Source organism: Squalius cephalus, assembly GCF_949319135.1.
Source record: "Squalius cephalus genome assembly, chromosome: 11".
Lineage (NCBI taxonomy): Eukaryota > Metazoa > Chordata > Actinopteri > Cypriniformes > Leuciscidae > Squalius > Squalius cephalus.
Genome location: NC_137132.1, coordinates 34,960,550 through 34,972,955, shown reverse-complemented (window position 1 = coordinate 34,972,955; position 12,406 = coordinate 34,960,550). Strand labels below are relative to the sequence as shown.

General features: G+C 38.5%; 1 protein-coding gene across 2 annotated transcripts in view; it reads left to right on the top strand.

Annotated features, from left to right (window-relative positions):
* porb (P450 (cytochrome) oxidoreductase b) overlaps window positions 1-10,654 on the top strand; it is a 43,113-nt gene extending 32,459 nt beyond the window's left edge. For both annotated transcript variants that reach the window (XM_079885601.1, XM_079885602.1), the window contains 4 exons: window positions 3,149-3,416; window positions 7,651-7,796; window positions 8,080-8,165; window positions 8,275-10,654. In XM_079885601.1, coding sequence (XP_079741727.1) covers window positions 3,149-3,416; window positions 7,651-7,796; window positions 8,080-8,165; window positions 8,275-8,419 — 645 coding nt within the window. In that variant the 3' untranslated portion in view covers window positions 8,420-10,654. The remainder of the gene's footprint in view (window positions 1-3,148; window positions 3,417-7,650; window positions 7,797-8,079; window positions 8,166-8,274) is intronic.
* Window positions 10,655-12,406: the final 1,752 nt, after the last annotated feature.

Below are 12,406 nucleotides of genomic sequence, written 5' to 3'. Positions count from 1 at the left end.
CTTTTAATCAAGCTAGATGTTTTCTTAAATAAAATTGAGTAGTGCTCACTTGTGTAAAATCCACCCCCACAATACTCGGGTTGTTTGCCAGAACTTAATGGTAATATTTGGGTTAATGGTATATCGTAACACCAGAGAAGACAACAGAAAGATTATTCCTACCAATAGCATCTTTGTTGTCATAATCTGCTTTGGATTCAACTTTCAGAATATAACATATTTTTTATATATATAAAATTCTAAACAATCACTTCCCAAATTATATCAATTTTATTTTGAGTGAATAAATAACAATATTTGGATGATTTTTTATTTTTTAGCCATTTTTGTTGTTCTTGAGGTTCATTTAAGTAAATAATCATACATTTGCAAAACATGATTATTTTCCACCCTCACTCTGACCCTCTGTCAGAAACGCTGGTGAAAGATTTAATTTTTTTGGCGCCTTTACATTTATTCAGATAGTATAATCAGAGGCCAAGAGGTTATTGGTTCTGCATCTCTCTCCTCGTCACGTCACTGCTCACTCGGACTACAGAACCGATAAGGGACATAAGTAAGGTAACATAAGCCCTGTTTACACCTGGTATTAAGATGCGTTTTGTTCGATCAGATTACAAGTGGACGATGCAGGTGTAAACGGGGTCTAAAACATTTTGAGCTTGTCCACTTTTGACCACTTCCAGAGGTTGTTGAAAACGCATTAGACCGGATTGCTTTCGTAGTCTAAACGCTCATGTGGTCGAATGTATTCAAACAGCCACAAAAGACCATCTTCTCTCCGCCTACTGACCTGATGTTTAAACATTATGAGAAGCGCTAGCCGGACTGGATTTAATCTTTGTCGTCTGAAGACCCAAGTTTGGTTTTAAGATGAAAAATGTACCAACTACCAAGCACAATGTTCTCTCTCGCTTTGTCTGGTCTTGTGGCTGTCAGAGGAGAAACTAAAACTGATGCTCTCTGTATGTTTTTCCGTCATCTTTGTGAATCGCGTGTGTTCATATGTAAATTGGATAAGTGTGTTTCATCGATTTAATCGAAAGATTTGAAAAAAGCCATACATTTACCCGCCCACAGACCCTCCCCTTGAAGAAATCAGGACAGAAGTGGTTGAAAGGTGAAAAAGAGATGGATTAAAACACCAGGTTTAAACGGGAATGTGTCTCCCTCGTCCACTTGTGATCCGATCGACCAAAACAGGTGTAAACAGGGCCATAGGTGTTGATGATGTGTTGTTGTGGAGGCGGTCAGTCACAATATGGAGGAAGTAGAAAATGAGCGGTTTTGGTGGCTTGTGTCGTGGAATAATGAAATCTTCTCCTCTTAGCAAGAAATCTCTCAAACTCAAGAAGTTCCAGAGGATAAGAGATTACACTTTATTGGTTCAGTCAACAAAGCCGAGATGACAGCTGATCATCTGACCATCTCATTCAAGATTCTCAAGATTTAAGAATCTTATACAGATTCTTTCTACGTTTCTATTTAACCTGTTCAATCAATCAGCATGTTTTGGGGTATTTACCAAAATTTGCCCGTCCCCTTCGCTTGCCATAATTAATTATTAAATCTTCTGACTTTTTTTAATGGTGGTGTGCCACCAACTGGTCTATTTTTAAAGAGTGTTCATCAGAGAGCTTCTCATTACCATTGTGCTGTACCATTTGGTGACTGGTACAGGTTTGAACTGAACCAGAACTGTTTATTACGTGTAATAAAAATATACTAAACTTGCTCTCAACAAATTTTAAAAATACTCCTTTAAAGTTGCGATGCACAAAAAAATTTTACCAAAATTTTTTAACCAAAACACCGAATAGCAAAACCGAAATTAAAGTTTTCATTTAGCTGAAAACTAGCCGAAACCGAAAATACTATTTATTTAATAATCAGTTAATTGATGGAACTTATTTAATGATCAGCAAACATTTAAATTGCACATAAGGCAGTGTTTATATCAACTTTTTATGTTTCTACTCCAATTCCTTCATTTTGTTGTTGAAATAACCATTAAAGTGGTGGCTGTAATTAAAAAATACAGACACATTTTCATGACAGATTCAAACATACATTACAGTGTTGTAGCCATCGGCTGCCCATGAACAATGTCTGCTTTGAGCTTCAAACACTGTAGGTGTAGTTGAGGCCTGGAAGAGTTTGGTTTGTGTTGTCGACATGTCGAGAAGACGCTGTTTTTAGTGCCAGATATGGTAATGGGCATTTTGTTTTTGACACGTGCTGTATCCGTTATACCAATCACAACAGGCTGAGCCATCTGACCAATCAGAGCAGAGCAGAGTAGACCAATCACAACAGACTGAGCCATCTGACCAATCAGAGCAGAGCGGAATAGACCAATCACAACAGACTGACCAATCAAAGCAGAGCAGAGTAGACCAATCACAACAGACTGAGCCACCTGACCAATCAGAGCAGAGCAGAATAGACCAATCACAACAGACTGACCAATCAAAGCAGAGCAGAGTAGACCAATCACAACAGACTGAGCCATCTGACCAATAGAGCAGAGCAGAGTAGACCAATCACAACAGACTGAGCCATCTGACCAATCAGAGCAGAGCAGAGTAGACCAATCACAACAGACTGAGCCATCTGACCAATCAGAGCAGAGCAGAATAGACCAATCACAACAGACTGACCAATCAAAGCAGAGCAGAGTAGACCAATCACAACAGACTGAGCCATCTGACCAATAGAGCTGAGCAGAGTAGACCAATCACAACAGACTGAGCCATCTGACCAATCAGAGCAGAGCAGAGTAGACCAATCACAACAGACTGAGCCATCTGACCAATCAGAGCAGAGCAGAGTAGACCAATCACAACAGACTGAGCCATCTGACCAATCAGAGCAGAGCAGAGTAGACCAATCACAACAGACTGAGCCATCTGACCAATCAGAGCACAGTAGACCCTCTGAAAGGAGGGGTTTAGACAGACTGAATCTTCAAATTAACCGTTTGAGACTCTTTGAGAAATGAGGTGATGTGCAGTGTATTTTAAGAGAGAAATACAGAGTTTTTTAAACAAATAAACAAAATCAGAAACCTTTAAAATACCATAATAAGGTCACTGAAATAACTGACTTTGTATGTTGTGTGTGTTTAAATGTTTCCTGCATGTGACAGGTTCACCCCAACAGCATCCACATCTGTGCTGTAGTGGTGGAGTATGAGACTAAGACTGGCCGTGTCAATAAAGGAGTGGCCACTAACTGGCTGAAGAACAAGATGCCCACCGACAACGGACACAAGGCTACAGTGCCCATGTACATCCGCAAATCCCAGTTCCGCCTGCCCTTCAAGGCCACAAACCCAGTCATAATGATCGGACCTGGTACTGGTATCGCACCCTTCATTGGCTTTATTCAGGAGCGAGGCTGGCTCAAAGAACAAGGTAGGAATCGCGCAGGTCATGGACTTCTGCTGTTATGTGCTTATTACAATCAGAAGAGGCGGAGACATTCTCCTAAATGTATTCAAAATCAAAAAGTCAAAACCACTGAAGTAATCGCATTTAACTTTTGTTCTAATTGATTTGCTTTTATGTGCATAAATCAGATGCATGATATAAAACATGTTGTTTCTATATGTTTCTGTTGTCCATATTTTTCTTTCATACACAGTAGCCCAGGTGAGTTTTAAACACTGCACGAAAGTTCGCTACTAAAGTCACTGAGTTAAAGGAATAGTTCACTTAAAAGTTCTGTCATCATTTACATTTTCATTTACTCGCCCTCAAGTTGTTTCAAACCTGTATGAACACAAAAGATGTTTTGAAGAATGGCGGTAACCAGACAGTTGATACGACTTGAGGGTGACTAAATGATAACAGAATTTTCATCTTTAGGTGAACTATTCCTTTAAGAGCAGTAAGTGATTTATTTTCTCGTCTTCTTTTGTTATTAGATTAACATCAATGACACAGGCGGCAGCTGTTGTACGAGTTTACCTAGTGCATGGATCTAATACTGTTCCAGGTTAAAGGGATGGTTCAGAGTAAAATCAACCTAGGGTTTTTTGCACCATGACCTCGAGCCAAACACCCCCCAGAAGCCTTTTTTCCCTTGGTCGAACATTATTAAAGTTAGAGCTTATTTAGAGGTATCAGCCTAATGGCTTAGTGCAGGCGCTAATGGATCCTATGATGTATCTTGTAAATTACCCCACTAATAATGCCCAGAATGGCACCAAACTTCTACAGTAGTACAAATAGGTTCTGTACTCATACTGGCAGAAGGCGACGCATAAGGATGTAGTGTAACAACAAATTATTATTTTTTCCGAAGTGTTAACAACTTAGTGTTAACTAATAATTGTTGCAAACTGGTTCTACCAACAAAATATTAGTGCATTCCTGGAACTGGGCATCATTGCACTACATCCTTATGCATCGCTTTCTGTCAGGACTTTTACGTGCTTTTCCCAAATCACGGAAGTGACCTCGACGTCCGGGTTAGCGGTAGCATGAGCCGTCAGGCAAGTGTTATTTAAATAAACTCCTGATGTACTTACAAACTTTCCAATGCCTTGTTTTATGAGTACAGAAACTATTTGTACTACTGTAGAAGTTTGGTACTATTCTGGGCATTATTAGTGGGGTAATTTACGAGATACCATTAGCGCCTGCACTAATCCATCCAGCTGATATCTCTAAATAATCTCTAACTTTAATAATGTTCAACCAGGGAAAAAGGCTTCTGGGGGGTGTTTGGCTCGAGGTCATGGTGCAAAGGATCCTAGGTTGATTTTACTCCGAACCATCCCTTTAATAATTGCATTACTCTCACAGTAATTCCACATCAGGACTTCTCTTGTATCTTGTAACTTCACTCTCAGAAATATTTAGTTTTTCTGGTGAAGTTTTTGCATTTGTTCTTAAAATAAAAAAATAAAAAAAAGACTAATTTTAAGTTTGTCCCAGACGTTGATATAAAAACACAATACATTTTTCTACAAAAAGGTACAGTACAGTCTAAGTGTGATATGAAGAGTTCACAGGTTCCTGGGTCACGTCCTGATCTCACTCTTACTTGTCCTCGCTGCTCTTTAACTCTTATAGAAAGAGAGAAGCCCAAAAATAACAATAATAATATAAAAAAGCAAGGCAAGGCAAGGCAAGGCAAGTTTATTTATATAGCACATTTCATACACAATGGCAATTCAAAGTGCTTTACATAGAAGAAATTAAAATAATAAAAGAAATAAGAATAATTAAAACAGTTTAGAAAAATAAAATAAAATGCAGTACAGTACAAACAGTCGGACGAACAGCGGCACAGTGCTCATTCAGTAAATGCACAGCTAAACAGATGTGTTCTGAGTCTGGATTTGAATGTGACTACAGTAGGAGCACATCTGATCTCCTCTGGAAGCTGGTTCCAGCTGCGGCTGGCATAATAGCTAAAAGCGGACTCACCATGCTTAGAGTGAACCCTTGGTATCTCTAGCTGATGTGATCCTAATGATCTGAGTGATCTGTTGGGTGTATATTCAGTGAGCATATCTGCAATGTATTGAGGTCCTAGGCCATTGAATGATTTATATACCAGTAATAATACTTTAAAATCAATCCTAAATGTAACTGGGAGCCAGTGTAAAGACCTGAGGACTGGTGTGATATGTTCATGTTTTCTGGTTCTGCTCAGAATCCTGGCGGCAGCGTTCTGTATGAGCTGCAACTGTCTTATGGTCTTTTTGGGAAGGCCAGTGAGGAGTCCATTACAATAATCCACCCTGCTGGTGATGAAAGCATGCACAAGTTTCTCTAAGTCTTGTCTGGAAACAAAGCATCTAATTCTTGCAATATTTTTCAGGTGATAGTATGCTGATTTAGTTATTGCTTTGACATGGCTACTGAAACTAAGGTCTGACTCTAGGGACACACCGAGATTCCTTACTTGATTTTTAGTTGTTTGACCCCTAGAGTGAAGGTATGCATTCACCTTGAGAACTTCATCTTTGTTTCCAAACGCAATGACTTCAGTTTTGTCTTTGTTTAACTGAAGAAAGTTTTGACACATCCAACTGTTGACTTCGTCAATGCATTGGCACAGGGAGTCAATGGAGCTGTAATCGTTAGCGTTACCAGTTGAATATTTCATATGCAGTATATCATTGTAATATTTCACATTTACCAGTTTCATGTACAATAGCCGTCATAGAATTGCATTGGCAGCCATGACAGATTCATACATACTTGTTTAACAAATATATTTATGTGCATATATTAAGAGCACACATATAACCATTTGTTTTGTAGGGACATAGTATCTTTATGTACTTTTGGTTACACTTTTTTTAAGGTGTCATTGTTACAGTGTAATTATATATTTAAGTACTGAGTAATATTAATTAACTACATTAATAGGATGGGATTATGATTTGGTTGAAGGTTAGTTGCATGTAATTATGTTATTGCATAATTTACTGTTATTAATTTGGTAAGTACATGTAACATATGTAACAAGGACACTGTAAAATAAAGTGTTACTGTACTTTTTATAGTTGTGTATCATTGGGGCCAGTGTTGTAGCCTGGTAATACCAAACTCTGCTACTTCGCTTTGCTTCGTAGACAGAGTCTGGAAGGGCATAATTGAAAAGCATTTTCTTTCTCGCGGGGGGGGGGGGGGGGGGGGGGGCTTGTCTGAAGTTTAAAATCATTGGTTACCCGTAAGCCAATCACATAACGTTTGGTTATGGCGTGTGTTATGCGCATGCTCAGCCGCATCTAACTTCCACTGTAAACACATGTATGATGCAAAAACTAAACCATCGAGCGAAATACCGGAGTGAACATGGCTGTGAACGACTTTTGCAGATTGTGTGAAGTAAATCTACGCATCCACGGTACAATCAGCGTGTACGTCACGGCTCTCAGCCCGCCCTCTGTTCGTTGATTGGCCGGCTGTTTTCAGGCCGGAGGAAAACGGTCGCTATCTCAGACTGAGTACAGAAGCGAACTGAAATTGAGCGGAAGTACGAAGTCTGACGTAGTCAGGCTACCAGTGTTGGGGTGTGCATTACAATATTGCATTACTTCCTAAAAAAGTAACTAGTTTTGTTACTTAGTTGTTGTTTTTTTTGGAAAGTAATGTCATGTTTATCTATTTGACAGCAGCAAAGAAATTGGTTAATAAAGTGAGATCATAATACATAAAGTATATTTGTATAATTTAACATTTGATTATTTAACATATTTAATTTGCAGGTTTGCATAATATTCTGAGTTTGCATATCAGTGTTTTTATTCATTTTAAGGAATCCTGAATCTGTTTTTGTGCAAGTGATCACATGAGCCTGTTCACATTTAGTCTAAATCTACAATAATCATCATGTTTACACCACATCTCTGCACTTACTCCTGATTTCTCTCCACATGGGGACAGGAGAGCTGGCAGTCAATACATGTGTTACTTATTTGACAAATTTCAAAGTAATATGTTACATTACTAGTTACTTGAAAAAAGTAATCAGATTGTGTAACTGGCGCTACTTGTAATGTGTTACCCCAACACTATTAGGATCTGCATTACCCACTACACTAGTATCAAACACAGTGGGAAGTTATGTGCAAATCCCTACTTTTGTAACCCTCATGCAATCAATATCTTGATTTCCCATTTGTAGGTAAGGAAGTTGGAGAGACGGAGCTGTACTTTGGCTGTCGTCACAAGAACGAGGACTTTCTGTACCAAGAGGAGCTCGAGGAGTTTGAGAAGTCTGGCGTTCTGACGGCACTCAATGTAGCTTTTTCCAGAGACCAGGCACACAAGGTACGGTAACACACACACACACACCTCGACAGTTATTTTGGCCCACTATCAAATATGTCTCAATAAAAAACTTTGGTAACATTATTTTTGTAATTGAGAGCCAAAATAGAAAAAAGAATCCACACTTCCTCTCTGAACCCATCTTATATTTAATCAAAAAACCGTAAAAGTCATGGCATTAATACATCTATGAATGAATCATAGGAAAAGGAAGAGCTGTGCTGTTTTTATAAATTGTTTAACCATTCTCTGCATTACTTACTTTATTTGTATTTACACCCAGGTGTATGTACAACATCTCCTGAAGAACAACAAGGAGACTCTTTGGAAACTAATCCACACAGACAACGCCCACATCTACATCTGTGGGTGCGTACATTTCAGAACTAGTCCGAAAAATCAAAAACATGCTGAGACATCATGAGACAGAGGCATCCCTGAATCTATTCTAATGTTGCCCTTGATTTTCCTCCCGCAGAGACGCCCGAAACATGGCTCGGGACGTGCAGAACGCCTTCTACGAGATCGCAGAGGAGCTGGGAGGAATGAGCCGCACTCAGGCTGTAGATTACGTCAAGAAACTGATGACTAAAGGACGCTATTCACAGGACGTCTGGAGTTAAAGGACCCGCAACATTCCTGATTTTTATAAGGAAGAGTTTATATGTGTTTGCTTTTATCATTCTGACATGTTTGTCTAAGAGAAGAAAACACTGACACACATTCCCTCATTCTGAAGTGAATAATGTGTAAAAAAAAAAAAAAAAAATGTATTAAAAAATATAAAAGACTGCGTAGAATCACGATTTTAACATACTAATCAAACATGTTATGCATGGAACTTTATAATCAAATACGTGGTATGAGTTGTGCATGAAGAAACTTTAACTCACTGAAAAACGGTTCTTCATGGAGTATGAGATTTTGACTGATAATTGATGATTTTCTTGTTAATTTCTGAAATATTTTGGAAACCTTCAGAGGTCATAAACAGTGCAAACATGCAGTTGTACTGTGGAGGTGGATCACACTTATTTTTTTATAGTTCTCTAAAGCATTTCAGTGTCTTTATTTTTTGTCCCACCTTTTTTTTAAATATGTCTGAATATGAATGTAACCATTTCAAACTGGATGACCCTCACAGATTTAATGAATCCTGTAGGTGCCAGAATTGCTCAACCCTGTTCTTTTCTCATAATGTCACTGGTAACGACTACAATAGACGTAACAGACTTACTCGTATCTCTAAGAGTGTGTATATAATGCTGAGACACAGACAAGGGAACACATGCTGGTCTGAAGAACTGATTTGTCAAGCTCTTGTGCCTTATTTACTGTGTAGTTTGCATTTTCATTAGTGGACCTTGAAGACCAGTATTGCTGCTGAAAACTTTACTATTTTGGGAGATGACAGAATTCTAGAAGTAGAAGGAGTAGTTGTTTTTTGGGCAGGAGCTCATCAAGTTTTATATGCAACTATTGTTTCCAGTACATTACAACTTTTTAGGCATTTCTTTATAATGATTAAATTTCAATTTAACATCACCTTTGTCCTTAACCCATTTTTGTGCACTTTCACCTGTCTGATTTGATCCTCTACATTGTAAGGACAGTTTTGTTGTCTATGATCTTAGAGCTAGTTTGCCTATTATAAAGGTGAAAAGTTTGGACACCTATTCATTACTATTTTACACATTTTAGAATATTACTGTTGAGTTTTGCATGCTGAAAGTTGTGTGACACAATTAAAGTCACTTGAATGATCAAGTCACGAGGAGGATTATATCAACTCCATTAATAGTGTGATGGTTTACCATAGAATGATGTTTTTGATAACATTACATTGTCAAATTTGGATTACTAAATAATGTAGTTTGAAGATAGATCACTTTTAAAAAAGCAACCTATTATTTCTTAAAAATTCTTCAAACACCAGTAGGCTTTACAGTGATTAAAACTGAAACTGCATTAGAGTTAAACCTCTGTTAATTCTCAATACAAACTTCTGACAGAAATCAAGTCAGCCTGGTCAGTAATAAGTGAGGCTGGTAATGCTGTTTGTGGAGTTGTTTAATCCTCCTCTGCTGAGATCTTAACAGATTTAATGTCTTCTTTTCTCTTCAGTTGATTTCATCTAAGACTGTGGCTGAAGTCAGTTGTAGTTCTTGTGTTTCTGCTCGTCGAGACTTGAAAGTTAGATGAGTGTGAATGTGTTCAGTTGAGTGTGCTTAGTACAGTAGAGGTGGTTTAATTAACGAGAATTAATATCACACATGACGGGAGAGCAAAAACGCAACAATGTCCCAGATCCAACCTAGCCTATTTAGTGGCCGCAAAATAGTGGTTTCGCGGACACTGCATTTTTATGCAAATTAAGCACTGAAATGACTTGAAAATTAGTGTGATGTGTTAATTTGAGTGTACTTAGTACAGTAGAGGTGGTTTAATCAACAAGATTGAACAAAAAAAAAATCAGTTACCATCCACATTCTTCAGTCACCATCCACAATCTCTGGTCTCATCATGAACGAGGGTTAGGAAACACTTAGAAAGCGGCTAGGTCCCTCAAACTCTGGGGCCCGACTCAAGGGCACTAGACGACGGAACTCGCCGAGTTTCGGGGTCCTACGACCTTCCGTCTCCTTACGGACACTCGTTACGTTTTTTTGACCCCTGTCAGTGTATGACATTTTTGAATGGGGCCTCATTCGTTTTAAATAATGAAAACGTGTATTAAACCACCTCTAGTGTACTAAGCACACTCAACTGTACACGATCCACTAATTTTCCAGTAATTTCAGTGCTTAAAAAAAAAAAAAAGGACCTGGAAGCTAAAAACAATTAAATGAATACAAATTAATACGTTTCTGCTCATTTGTCATATTTATTGAAAATCAGACACCAAATATCAAAACTAGATAATGTGAGCTTTCAAATGATATATAGTTTGTCAATATTACTTTAGGTTTAGACTAAGATATAATAGTTTTAAATGTAAAACGGCAACATTTTTGCTGTGACCTTCCGGGACCTTATTCAGTGTAAAATGCAAAACACGTGTTTTTCACCCTTTTTCGGCCTTTCGACCCCTGAACGAGGTCGCAGGTCCACCAAACTTTTCAGCCCGCTCCATGGGGCCGTAACGAGACGGAAAAATAAGAGTAGGGGTGTAACCCCGGCATCCTGGCCAAATTTGCCCCTTGGCCTCTGTCCATCATGGCCTCCTAATCATCCCCATATACTGATTGGCTTCATCACTGTCTCCTCTTCACCAGTAAGCTGGTGTGTGGTGGGTGTTCTGGCGCAATATGGCTGCCGTCGCATCATCCAAGTGGATGCTGCACATTGGTGGTGGTTGAGGAGATTCCCTCATCTATGTAAAGCGCTTTGAGGTCTCAGAAAAAGCGCTATATAAATGTAACAAATATATATATATATATATATATATATATATATATATATATATATATATATATATATGGCGCCCCCTAGTCGATCGGCTTTTTCGAAGTGGTTAGGGTTAGACATTATGTTAGGTCCTAATACACTGCATTTTTATGCAAAATTAAGCACTGAAATTACTTGAAAGTTAGTGGAACGTGTCCGGTTGAGTGTACTAAAAAAACAAAAAAGACAAGAACACAATGGACACAAACACCCAACTTCAAATTTTTAAAAACTTTATTTAAAAAAAAAAAACAGAAAAAAAAGACTCAAAACAAGTCTTCACAAACACAATCAAAACAAACACTCCCACGTGTCGGTGAAACTGGGAGAAGAGCTCTCATCTGAAAAACAAACCATCAATTTAGTGGACCACTTATAGAGTAACTGCAGCACTATTAGGATTGTGATGATAAACGGATTCATACTCATATGGGCCTCCAGGTCTGGGCTCCACAGCGCTGTGGCCTCCGCCCCAACTTCCGACAGCTCCTCGAACAACGGAAACAGCTCGTCTGATAAAAAAAAAACAATACATTTAGCTGTCAATAATTAATAATTAATTAATTTTAGTTACTATTAGGATTGTGATGATAAACGGATTCATACCAATGATGTCCTGCAATTGGTCTGCCTCCGGCCCGACTGGTGAGGTGGCAGGGCCCACACCTGAGCCGGTCAGTCAAGTCAAGTCAAGTCAAGTCATCTTCATTTATATAGCGCTTTTAACAATGTAGATTGTTTCAAAGCAGCTTTACAGAGATAAGCGTATAATTTAAGGTAACAGAGATTGTTTCGGCTTTACAGCAGAGTTAAGTTATTTCCATCTAAAGTTAGTTTTGATTGATTTGCTTCCGTCGCAATGATCATTTGTTATTAAATTAGGGGCCGCTAAGACGACACCATTCTCTCTACACAGACTTTAAACGCGAACTTGTGAGAAACACTGATGGCGTTCACATGCGCATTAAGAATTGGGTTCTATAGTTATGTGCGTTTGAATATATGCAGGTTTGGAATTCCCTACAAGCCAAGCCTAAACAAAGTACTTGTCTTTCCCTATAAATTTTGATAAAGAATTTTATTTTATTTTGTTGCTTTGGGGTAGGAACGCGAAACGGATTTTCCCGACAACGCCTTATCTGTATAGTGGTAGAGGGATCCTC